A 13,196-nucleotide genomic window follows, 5' to 3' on the forward strand; every position below is an offset into this window, starting at 1 on the left:
GCTTCATGCTCCAGTTGCTGTCAGATGCAAGGCTGCCCCTGGCTGGGTCCCGTGGCTGTGGGGCTGCCTCCAGCCTGGGTCCCACAGCTATGGGGCTGCCAGCGGGGCTCCACACCCCAGCCAGCTCCCAGGCAGCCCTGCGTCCAGAAGCCAGCTAGGGCACGGGACCCCGCTGGCAGCCCCAGTGTTCTGGCCCCATATGGAGCTGCCGGGGGATGCCAGCGCTTTGGCCCCAGTGCCACACAGGGGACTGCTGGGGGAAGACAGTGCTCCAGCTCGGTGACCTGTACTGGGCTGGAGAGTGATGCCACCTCCAACCCACTCTGGCTGTCCCCCTGTGGGGCTGCCAGCTGGTTACACCCCTGCCCTAGCACTCTGGTGCTCGTGTGTGTGTGTGTGTGTGTGTGTGTGTGTGTGTGTGTGTGTGTGTGTGTGTGTGTGTGTGTGTGTGTTGCTAAACACGGAGTATTTTCTGCATGTGTTTGTGTTGCACGTAGTATCCTTATTGTGTAACAGTGCAATCAAATTGCTTGATTAATCATGATTAGTTTTTATCACATGATTTATCACTTTTTTTTTTTTAATCGCGCAACAGCCCTAGCAGCGAGTGTTCTCAGATGTCACAACTGTGGTGTCCTGACAGATACCTTGCTCTGTCAACTGTTGCTAACCGTTGTGTGCATGTGCTGCCTGCGTGCTACCCCAGCTCTGTGCAGATAGCCAGAACCCTGGAGGATCAAGCAATCATATAAGGGAGGGAGACCCTGGGCGAGGTTTACTGTCAAAGCAGCATAGTCCTATTAACCAGCAGACTCTACCGGACCACGATCACAGGCAGGCCCTCTGCAGCGGACTCCGCTCGGTCAGCGGCAGGACTTTCCACTGGCCCCTAGGCTAGACAAAGACAGTTCCTCTGAGATGCACCTTTGTGCACAGATATCAGCATGGTAAGCATCAAACCTGAGATATCAGGGTGGCACCCTCTGATGTCCATGGGCGCCTTGCACAGGAAGGTTCATTCAAAATATCACTATCAGGCTGTCATCCTGACCGTGCCCTTAGGATGGGTAAGTACATTCTTGTTATCTATGGGGAGCGTGCTGGTGTCCTGAAATGTGTTTACAAGACTTGTGCCTAGGAACTCTTAAGTGTGCTTCTGCAACATCGACCCTGTTCTTGCCAGATCCTGTGCGCAGGGCCTGCCTCTTGCTGACAGTTCAGCTTTGGTTTATATTAGCAAAGGCTCAACCGCTTTCCTCTTGAAGTGGATTTCATTATTTATAGGGTTGACAGTTCGTTTCAGTATCTCTCTCTGTACCCCCACAATATAACATTGCTCCAGCACCTCTGCTAGACTGTTACCTTTGAAAAACAAAACAATCACTCCACTGGGATATCTGTAAATCCTACCCTCTTGACTCAGTGGTATGGCCTAATGGGCACGGCTGGGCTAGTGTCTGCAAGGCAAGGATGCCCCTGATGCACCAGTCGGCAAGCTGAACAATTGCTGGAGCCAGGATCAATAGGCTTGAGTCAGAGACAGAGATCAAAGGTAGTTACCAGGCTAGAAGCAGGAGGCAAGAGCCAGGCTCAGGCTGGGCTTGGACACGGATATCAGAAAGTGAGGTGAGATCTGGAGCAGTACATCAGAAGACAGTGTAGCTGCCCAGAAAACTTCCTGGTGCATCCTCCATGGTTAAACAGTGAGCAAGGCCAGCTGAACGCTGCTGGATGCTCTCGCCCTGGTCCGTTTGGGCAGTGTTGTTTACGGTGCCTACTGGCTTTGCATGGCCTCCTGGGGGAACATCAGCTGCCCCAGCTCTAAAGACCCGCGTACTAGTTCCCCAGAGCCTGATGCTGACCCTGCAAGCCCTCCTGGACAAAATTCCCATGGTAGCCAATGGGAGTTTCACCTTAATAAGTGCTGTGAGATTTGGTCCCCAGCCCATCCTCAGGCTTCAAACTTCACAACAATCTCCATATTTCTAAATACCAGTGGCCAGTTCTAACTTTCTATCCTAAGAATCAGCATGACACATGCAGCATCTCATGAATAAGGAAGGTAGAGGAGGTTTGTGTTAAACCCCAGGGACACATTCATAAGCTATTTAGAGCCATTGCAGAATAACGATAATTGCCTGGCTCAGTCCATTGCTGTCAACACCTTGCTTTCATAAGCATGAAATGCACTTGTAGCTTATCTGAATATGGTAAAATACACAAATTGGCAGGAAACTAGTTATCATCCAAGCCCCAGACACTGATCTCTGTCTTTTCATGGTGTATCTGAATCGTGCCTAACAAGATAGGGCTCTGATTTTCAGTTGGTGCCCCACTGTGCTGGTGTGATTAACAAATAAGAACTGGTAAAGCATAGTGTTATATGTTCATAGGTCTCCCTCCCACTGCTTGGAGTAAGCCAACTTAAATACAGTCTCCAAGTTGACTGTAGAATAAATGTTAGAGTTCAGGTATTGTTTTCAAGGGCCTGCATACCAGAGAGCTGGGTAGTGGGACTGAGAATTAAACACAAGGTCCAGTCCCGTAAACCCTCAATGACTGGGTGTAAGTCCCTTTAACTAGGGTAAAAAGAACTACATCCAGCATATACTGACAGAAGAATCTATAGATGGAATAAATGCATTGCAGAGATGGAGAGGGGTTAAGAACTAGAACAGGAGAGCACAGAAGAACAGCTGGAATAAGTCAGGTCCGCTGCCACTGAAAAAGTGGCATCTCTTAAATATGCTCCAAGGACATTGCAGTAGCAGTACCTTAGGAGTGGAGTACACTTAAAAGTTCAGTCATCATAGTTCTGTCGCTCAGGGTGTGAAAATCTACCCCAAGCAACACAGCTGTGCTAACCGAAGTCTGGGCGCAGACACAGCTAGTGTACCTCTGTCGACCTGACTACAGTGGTTCAGTGAGGTCGTGGTCCTTCACCAGTAGAAAAAACTTTTCACATCCGCATAGACTGCACTGACACTGTCGGTTATGCTAGTATGCTGTAAGTCAAGAACAGCTGTGCCAGTATCACCCCTGTATGGTCCTTCCAGGCAAGCAGGGCAGGGATTTTGACAGCTGAAGCCTTCAGGAAAAATCACCGTGTCACTGTATTGCTGGCAGTGGTTCTGAAGGATCAGACTGTTCGGGAGTGGGTTCCTGGGAGCCTATTTTCAAACATTTGCTCCTTGCCATATAGCACAATCCAGACATCTAAGGCTAAGCATGCCCCTTGGAGCTGGAAAACAAGCTAGCGTCGGCTTCCCCAGAAGAAACCCTATTGCACGATTTTGGAGGGCGTGTCTGGTGGTGATATCTGGTTACAAAGCACTAGGAAGTGAGCCACTTACCTGTCCAAAATCTCAGGACACAAATTACATTCTTGACAGCAAATAAACTACCCTTAAAGTCCATAAGAGCTAATCTCAGTGGCACTGGAAGATTTTTATCAGTGAGGGCTGAGGCTGGGAGCAGAGCTCTGTCTCTAGGACGTGGGGACCCAAACAGAGGTAAGGGAGGGAGGATAAGTGGGGATGGAGCCCCAGGGATGGGCCAGCAACCTGAACCCCGGGAGAGGAACCAAGAACAGAGTTCTGGCCATGCGGTGGGCAGAGGGCAGCCAGGCACAGAGCCAGAGGCCTGGGACCAAGGTCCTGGGGAAGAACCCTGGGCGCAGGGCCAGGAGAGGGGTGGGACCTGGGAGTAAGGGATGTGGGTTGTTTTGGAGCACAGGCCCAGTGGCTGGGACCCAAGCTCCAGGTGAGGTGAGGGGGTGGGGTGCGGAGTGTGGGTGCAGGGCAAAGGCGTGCGAAGCACCACCAACCTGTGTGTATGGAACCAACAGCTAGGGAGCAGAGTGCAGGGTCGGCCTCTCCGCATAAAACCCAGTACGCCCTGCTCTCCTGCTTCCCATGCCTGCTGCTTCTCGTGCTCGATGGGGAGAACCAGACCCTCTGTTTTTCAAATGGCCCTAAAATATTCTCTTGGACAGAGATAATGAAAGGAGAACCCTGCTCCTACCCCGCTGCTCCCCGACACATTTCCCTTCAGAAGATGCTCTTCTTAGGTGCATAAACAATGAAGTTAACATGGGGAATCCAGTATCTGAATGCGGCACCCGAGACTGAGTGATTATTTGACACAGGTAAAGAGTATTACCATGCGGCACCTGAGCCCCAGCTTACATGCCTTGGAGGTGGAAAAAATATATATATGGACATATGTTAATCTTCGCTTGATCCATGTCTTCCAGCCTCCTTTAGCACCTACTTTCCAGACTCGCTCTAAAAAACAAACAGGCCTGTTTAAAAACACAACCACACTCAGACGCACACCTTTTACTTGGGCTAAGGTACCTGCAAACATCCATTTTCAAAAGCAGCTGTCTTCAGTAAGATTGGTCATCTGAAGGGATACAAGCTCAGTCACTGAAAAATCTGGACTGCATTTGTATGGACTAGCGTTCACTGAATCCTTCAAGGCTTTAGGCAACCGCGGATGTATGTATTCATATGCTTCTCTGAATCTGTTCCAAGCAGATGAACAGCCTAAATGGATTTTAAATTTCATAGCGAGTTTAGGCTACTGCTTTGCATCTGCACTGGCTGCCATTCATCCCAAAATAATTTAGTACTTTACAGGACACCTTTGCTAAAAATAAGATAAAGCTGTACAAACCCACAGAAAAGACAATGTATTTACATTTCTTAAAGAGCGAACTTCCATCTCGGTATTACCATTTTCAAAGTTTACCCCTGAAAAATGAGACTAAAAGGAGAGCAACCCCACTGCCTTAAAATGATCCCTCCTGAACAATCAGACAAAGACACAGCACACAGATGACCTGGAGATATTGCCATATATTACATCAGCCTTTTTAAATTCCATCAGGTACTTGAAAGCAAGACATCACGTTTAGTTTGAGGGCAACTGTTCTCAGCCTAACTTCATTAATGACCTAATTTAAGCATCTCATTAGCAAAATTCTTTTGTTTGAGGTCAGACACCCTGAATCATCAGGACAATAAAAACCTTCCTTGAGCTACTGTGTACCACTGACTTTATTTCAGGGTAACAGACATCTGTGTTTAGAAGCAGAGACTTCCCTACAGTTTAATTACTTTCTTGTGTGGCTTGTATGAAAGGCAGTTATTAATCAAAGGTGTTTCTAGACAAAGCACAACAACACTGGTTGACTGTAAAGACACAGGAATGATCAGAATCTGGCCCACATGTTCTTGTGTAATTCATGAACACCACCATTCAGGTAAGTGGAGCTAATGTGCACAAACAGGTGTGAGATTCGAAGCCAGGCCTCTCTATAAATGATCCTTATTGCAAACATTCAGATCTCCTCTTGTGGGTGGCCAGCCTAGCTCAAATGCGCCTCAAAACACTGCTAATATGCACTGAAAACATAGCTGGAGAGACTCAAACTGAAATTCACCTGAAGGATTAGAGTGGATTTCAACGGAATGCTCTAAATACTCAGCAGAGAAAGCAACGAGGGGCTTGGATGAAACCTATGCTGCTTGGTGGGCAACAGGCTGCACAAACCCAGGAATCTCTTCTTGAGGCTCCACCCACACCCCATCCCCTGCTCTCCTTAGGCTGCTTGCAGCAGGGCTCCCTGCCCCCGAGGCTTAGGCTAGGGTTGCCAGCCCTCCAGGAATTAAACATTAATCCTTCAAAAGATTACATCATGTGATGATATCTCCAGGAACACATCCAACCAAAACTGGCAACCCCAGCTCAGGCTGCTCTTTCTTCCTCCTCATTAGGCCAGCCAGGTATGGTAGCTGTTTCCCTCCCTCTTCTTGGCTCACCCTCTGGCTTCCTTTCTCAGCCTGGCCTCGTCTCCTGGTCTCTGGTCTCCTGGGCTGGTCTGTAGCTGCAGAGGTCCATCTGGCCCTGCTGCCTGGCCTACCCTGCGCAGCTCCCTTATTGTTCACACACAGTAGTGCCACCTGTCCTACTCTCTGATCTCCTCAGAAAGCTGCTTCCTTTCCCTGGCTACTGTGACCCTCTCCTGGTTAGATGCTGATCAGGGTCTCTGGCCTCCAGAGAATAATCCAATCCTTTCCCTTCAGCTCACTGTGGGAGGGCTGGGATGGGGGGGGTGGGCACATGTTAATAAGGCAGCAAACTTATTACACTGCACCACCCCTGAAATGGTGAATGGTTTTGACTCAATACTTCAGGAAACAACAGAGCGTAAGTAGCATGGGGGTGTCAACAGAACAGTTGGACTTGGGACCACTGCTGGAGAAGTGTGCATTATTTCTGTTCCCTTGAACATCTGTGTGGACTCAGAGCACAACTGGCCAGCTGCAATGTCTGCTGTTTCTGAGGCAGTGGATGTCTGCAAGCTCACAGTGCTATTGAGGGGGGAATAAAGGCAGCAGAGCATTCTGATATTTGAATAAACAGGTTTAATTGGCAGCATTCCTTGGAATACTGTAAAATTAGAAGAGTAAAGACTCAAGCATCTGAAGGGAATTTTTATACAGGTTGTTTTTGCTAAGGGTTGAGTCTAACACTTCGTCCAGATGGCCATGGAAATGGCTTGTAAAACTCCCACCATTACTGTGCTGAGGCCACAGGAAAGTACAGGGCGGCCTCCCTAGGCTTTGGGGTGACCCACAGGATGATCTGGGGGGCAGGCCCTGGTGCAGGATGGCAGCAAGGGTCCCCGTTGTGAATCAGAGTGCAGTGGGGTGGGAGAAGGCAGCAAGGTGGAGCAGGGCAGGCTACTGAGATGTATGGTTGCATCCTCCTGTGGTAATCCAGGCTTGTGAAATTGCGTGCATGTGTTACTGGCAGGCTGCAAGTACACCCAGCCACAGCTGGAAGTGACTTACATACCGTGGGCACTCCAGCAGCAAAGCAGCATTAAAGTCACCCACGTGAGAAGGCAGGGGTGAAACAGTTACTCACTAGTCTGGACAGTATCCTGGGTAGGTCACAGGCACAGATTATCCACAGTCCTAAACATTTAGACAGAGTCTTTCATCCAGGACTATTAACCATCGCTGTAAATGCATCTTCCATCCATCACTACGGAATGTATCTCCCACGTTTGAAAAGAACAAAACCCTCACAAATTCAAACGTACCAGACTGTCACCCGTTAGATACAGTACCTTGGAGATGTTACTGGAACGGCTCATGGAATGCCCCAAAGCCTTCTCATTCTGAAAGGCAAAAGAAAAAGATCATTGGACTGACAGGGAATTGCTGAAGCAGGTAGTAAGGCTGAAATAAACAGCAGAAATCTCAGTGCAGAAGATATTTATAGCATTTTACTCTTACCAAAGTCAACTGGAGTTTTGCCACAAACTCCTGTGGGAATATGCTCGGGCCCTTTCATCTCTGTACAATGGCTGTATTACTATACAGAACTCAGCTGTTTAAGACTTGCACCAGCTGGGGAATATTAAGACATTGAAATATTGACACCGAACATGAGAGCAAAGTCATTGCTCTGTATTGCAGATACTTTGGAAAGGAACCTCCACCCCACCCCACATCCACTGAAAAATTGTAAACCACGGCAGGAAAAAATCTACAGACCTTACTCAAAAAGCCCACCCAGTTATGTCACAAAACCCTGCTGACTAAATCATGTCCATGTCATTTCAGGACATGAAAAACCCACAGCCTTTTCAATGCCTTTTCTCCCAGGGCATTAAGCACTATCACACTGGGAAGACCGCACCTGCAGTGTTGTTGCAGCTTTGTTGGTCTCAGGATATTTGAGAGACAAGGTGGATAAGGCAACATCTTTTACTGGACCAATTCTGGTGTGGGAGAGATGAGCTTTCGAGCTACAGAGAGACAGAAACAGCAGCACAGCTGGAGTTGCAGAAGACATGCCTATTCTATTCAGTCACCTTCATCAGGCAGTGCATTTCTCTCTACAAGTATGTGTACAACCGAGTACAGTAGAGAATATAATAGGAAGCCTCTTTACCTCCTTCACCTGCCAATCACACCTTCAGGTATTTATACTGTGCTCATCAAACAGTATCTGAGCACCTCCAGTTTCCATCCATCCTTTCCACTTTCTAAATGTAATATGATTAAGTTCCAAGTATGAACTGGCATGTCCCTTCCCCTGGTGATGAACTGCGAGAACCGATTATCTGGCAAGGAAGTTGTATGTTTATTTTGGATGGAATTCAACAAGGAAATGTTTCTTTTAGAAAAGTAACAGTGATTAGGCCAAGCCACAAAGTTTGAGTGCAAATCAGGGTCCAACTTCCTCAAGCTTGGCGATGTTCAGATCTGACGTGTTGGTATGGGATGATCCCTCAAATAGATTGCACATTTATCACCTGCTTCCATAATTGCTGGCCCTGTGAGAGAGATGCTGAGCGTGCCCTGCTGCTTTGCTCTTTAGGGATCGAATGGCTTCCCTTTCACTATGTGACTTTTCACTCCCCAAGAGACGCATTTATAACCTATAAATGGGATTTGGACAGGAAATACACCGGACAGCTCTGATGCAGTCCATTCAGGCTGCTGGGAGACAAAATACTGTACCAAAAGAAAGGAAACAAATATAAATATATATATAAAAATACATTGGGTCAATTTCAGCTACTCATAGATCAGCTCAGACATGAAATCTACATGCATGAGTGCAAGTTGTGATCAGCTATCATTAAGGTGACTTTTAATAACTAATTCCACATTAAGCCAGTGTGAGGTCAAATCAGGCCCTCAGCAAGTGCAGGTTAGGTTAGAGGCCTGCTTCAACCCCACACTAACACCAGCTAACTCCCGAAGAGGTTGCTCTTTGAGCACAAGCCAAGTATGAGTCAAAAAGCTCTGTGCTGGGAGATGGGAAGGAGGAGCAGGGAGCTAATTTTCATCAGCAAGAGCTGAGCTGTTTTATATACCAGCACCTGTGTCTTCCCTCCTCCTAGCCAGATGGGAACAATGTGCCAGACATGGGAGACAACAAATGGCTCCTCTCCCATGCTGTCCGCAGTGAGACATGACCTCACAGTAAGGGGAGAGTTGGGGGCTGCAGTGGGCAGGAAGCTGCTCAGTTCCATATTCAGGTCCCCAAGATCTACATGATACTCTAGGTAGCATGCAGGAGACCAGGAAAGAGGAGCCATTGCTCTTTGCATGGCAATAAACATTCTTTCAACAATGTGCCAGCGAGTGACTGGGATCTTTTACAAGGTACCCGACGGTCAAATTCAAATCAGCAAGGGGTCAAATTCAGCCCAAGAGTAACTGGCCTTCATTCACCTTTGACGTCAATGGGAGCTGTATTTGCTGACTGAACTTAAGAGGTAGAGAAGTTCTTTTATTAAATGCAAATTAGAACTCCTGGAAGCTCTTGAATAGGAAGAGGAAGCAGCAACTAACACCTGCGGTATTTGAGAAGCTAATCCTGGATTACACAATTGCCAGGAAGCACTGTGTTATGTAACCGGTGCTGAATCTCCTCACCACATCAGAAGGAAATGTGATGATAGCAACAGAGAAAATTTGGGGATGCTAGAGATGGCAGAGGAAGGAAGAATGAGGCTGCAAAACTGGGGGGAAGCTCACAAGCAGTGCTTCCTGGAAGATGAGTAGGTGGAGAGCTGCCCAGGAGAGATTCAGGTGCAGCCCAGCTGCGTGTTTCTATTGGTGGTGCACATCCACACAAGCCTTAGTGTATATAAAATGTATTCTGCACACAGATGGAAAAATAAGAAAGAACTTTGCTCACAAGCTCTACCGAAGAAAGACTGGGACAAGCATGTGAGCATGGGGAGAGTTACGCAGCCTGTAGGGTTATACTCACTTCCCTCCCTTGTGATGGGGTGGGAGGTGAAGTAAAGGATGATCATGACTGTTAGGGAGAAAGAATGAGAGGGAGAGTCTGTCTGGGGCACCACACAACTCAGCACAAGTGGCAGACTAAAAACTGTGTCTGGGATTTTAAATTCCGTAAAGACAAAAATGAAATAACCAAGGCTTCTAGCTGCTAACTATGAGCTCCCAAAACTGCCCCCAACTCTATTCTTTGCCCTCAGCAGGTTCCACATTAGGAAATCATTAGTGAGAACATAGGCAGGTCTGTGTCGAAAGAGAGACAGACAAGGTGGGGGAGGTGCTCTCTTTTATTGGACTAGTAAAACTGCGAGAGACACAAGCTTCTGAGATTACACAGCGCTCTTCTTCAGGTGTACTGAAGACAATGAATGGGATGAAGCGCAGGGACCATATGTGCACAGTGTGATAAATGTGGTAGAGAACAACCTTCTCTAACCCCTGCCACAGAACCTAGCCTTGCTGCTGAATTCCTGGGATTATGATTCTACCTGCTGGATGCTCTGAGCAGCCAAGACACAGCTGCTCACATTACCTTTCCTGATTAGAATTCCTAGAAGCTCTTGAATAGGAAGAAGCAGCAGCAACTAACATCTGGGGTACACCTGGGGAGGGAGAAACAGGAACAGGGAACTTGGAAATGGCAGAGATGCTGAATGACTTCTTTGTTTCGGTCTTCACTGAGAAATCTGATGAAGGAACGCCCAATATAGAGAATGCTAGTGGGAAAGGGGTAGGGTTAGAAGTTGAAATAAAAAAAAGAACAAGTTAAAGATCACTTAGGAAAATGAGATGTCTGCAAGTCACCAGGGCCTGATGAAATGCATCCTGGAATACTCAAGGCGCTGATAGAAGAGGTATCTGAGCCTTTATCTATCATCTTTGGAAACTCATGGGAGACACGAAAGATTCCAGAAGACTAGAAAAGGGCAAATATAGTGCCCATCTATAAAAAGGGGAATAAGAACAACCCAGGAAACTACAGGCCAGTCAGCTTAACTTCAGTGCCAGGAACGATAATGGAGCAGGTAATTAAAGAAATCATCTGCAAGCACTTGGAAGGTGGTAAAGGTGATAGGGAACAGCCAGCATGGATTTGTAAAGAACAAATCATGTCAAACTAATCTGATAGCTTTCTTTGATCAGATAATGAGCCTTGTGGATAGGGGAGAAACGGTAGATGTGGTATACCTACACTTTAGTAAAGCATTTGATACGGTCTTGTATGATATTCTTATTAAAAAACTAAGCAAATACAATTTAGATGAGGCTACTATAAAGGTAGGTGCATAACTGGCTGGATAACTGTACCCAGAGAGTAGTTATTAATGGTTCTCAATCCTGCTGGGAAAGTATAACTAGTGGGGTTCCGCAGGGGTCTGTGTTAGGACCAGTTCTGTTCAATATCTTCATCAACGAGTTAGATATTGGCATAGAAAGTACACTTATTAAGTTTGCAGACGATACCAAGCTGGGAGGGGCTGCGACTGCTTTGGAGGATAGGGTCATAATTCAAAAGGATCTGGATAAATTGGAGAAATGGGCTGAGGTAAACAGGATGAAGTTTAATAAGGACAAATGCAAAGTGCTCCACCTGGGAAGGCACAATCAGTTTCACACATATAGAATGGGGAGAGACTGCCTAGGAATGAGTACAGCAGAAAGTGACTAGGGCTTATAGTGGACCACAAACTAAATATGAGTCAACAGTGTGATGCTGTTGCAAAAAAAGCAAACATGATTCTAGGATGCATTAACAGGTGTGTTGTGAACAAGACACGAGAAGTCATTCTCCCGCTCTACTCTGCACTGGTTAGGCCTGAGCTGGAGTATTGTGTCCAGTTCTGGGCACCGCAGTTCAAGAAAGATGAGGAGAAATTAGAGAGGGTCCAGAAAAGAGCAACATGAATGATTAAAGGTCTGGAGAATGTGACCTATGAAGAAAGGCTGAAAGAATTGGGCTTCTTTAGTTTGGAAAAGAGAAGATTGAGGGGAGACATGATAGCGGTTTTCAGGTATCTAAAAGGGTGTCATAAGGAGGACGGAGAAAACTTGTTCTTCTTGGCCTCTGAGGATAGAACAAGAGGCAATGGACTTCAACTGCAGCAAGGGAGGTTTAGGTTGGACGTTAGGAAAAAGTTCCTAACTGTCAGGGTGGTCAAACCGTGGAATAAATTGCCAAGGGAGGTTGTGGAATCTCCATCCCTGGAGATATTTAAGAACAGGTTAGATAGATGTCTATCAGGGATGGTTCAGACAGTACTTGGTCCTGCCATTGGGGCAGGGGGGTGGACTCAATGGCCTCTCGAGGTCCCTTCCAGTCCTAGTGTTCTATGATTCTATGTACTGGGAGTGTAGCATTAGGAGTCTTCAACCACCCAGCCAAGTGTGTACCATTATTATTGGAAAAGCACAGGTTAAAAAGCCTCACAAAACTCTCCAGTGAATACTTTACTCCGGGGGGGAATTTTGCAATGGTTGCATGTGGAGCCATAGTAAAACTGCAGAATTTCCCCAAGATGGATAAATCCTTATGAGATACTGAACGGAAGTTTATTTTTTCTTCCATGTCCCCTCCTCTGCAAAAAACTTGTGGTTTTTCTGGTGCACTCCTCTTCGTGGTAGATAGTTACAAACACGCAAACAAGCAGCATTTTGCCAAAGCCAACCTGCACTTTACCATGTGGGATTCAGCTGACTCACGAATGTTCGAGTAATGGCAAGCCTGTAGACAGGGGACAGCTGCCCCAAGGCCCAGCATTTCAGGGCCCTTTGAAATGCCACAGCAGCGCTCCTGGTGGAGAGGGACAGGGAAGCCCCGCACTGTGGTCCAGGCAGTGCTAAGGACTGCCCGCCCTTGGCCACACCCCTTCTGGGAGCACAGAGCCACGCCCTCCCACCTTTCCTCAGTGGCTGTTGGCCCCACTGAGTAATTGTTCCTTGCAAAGAGACTACAGCATTTTCTCCCCAGTTTATCAAAAGTGCTGGGAACTGGGAATTATGATCATTAAACAGCAAGAGAAGCACCTCTAAATAAGAGATTTCATAACATTAGCAGTACTCTTTGGTTTTCTTTTCCAAATAAAATGATAAAAATCTAATCACTAAGAAAAAGCACAGCAGGAGCCATTAAAGAGCTGGCATTTACTGCACAGCAGTGTATGAAAGAACTGCTGTGTTTCTCCATCATTAAAATAGAAAATGGCTGTGATACCACAGAAATAACTGTTGAGGACTGACTTTAAATGGCAACCACTGTAGCTGAGAGGAAAATAAATGTTAAGCTGATAATTAGTTACAAGGAAAAACAAAATAATACAGGATTGCTCCGCTCCGAGCAAATACATCTTTTTGTAG

At 46.8% G+C, this 13,196-nt stretch overlaps 1 protein-coding gene across 4 annotated transcripts in view; it reads right to left on the bottom strand.

Annotated features, from left to right (window-relative positions):
- MARCHF8 (membrane associated ring-CH-type finger 8) overlaps positions 1–13,196 on the bottom strand; it is a 155,304-nt gene that overhangs the window by 38,824 nt on the left and 103,284 nt on the right. For all 4 annotated transcript variants that reach the window (XM_074999871.1, XM_074999868.1, XM_074999869.1 and 1 more), the window contains one exon: positions 7,145–7,195. In XM_074999871.1, the coding sequence (XP_074855972.1) occupies positions 7,145–7,195 (51 nt within the window). The remainder of the gene's footprint in view (positions 1–7,144; positions 7,196–13,196) is intronic.

This window comes from Carettochelys insculpta, chromosome 7 (genome assembly GCF_033958435.1).
Source record: "Carettochelys insculpta isolate YL-2023 chromosome 7, ASM3395843v1, whole genome shotgun sequence".
NCBI lineage: Eukaryota > Metazoa > Chordata > Testudines > Carettochelyidae > Carettochelys > Carettochelys insculpta.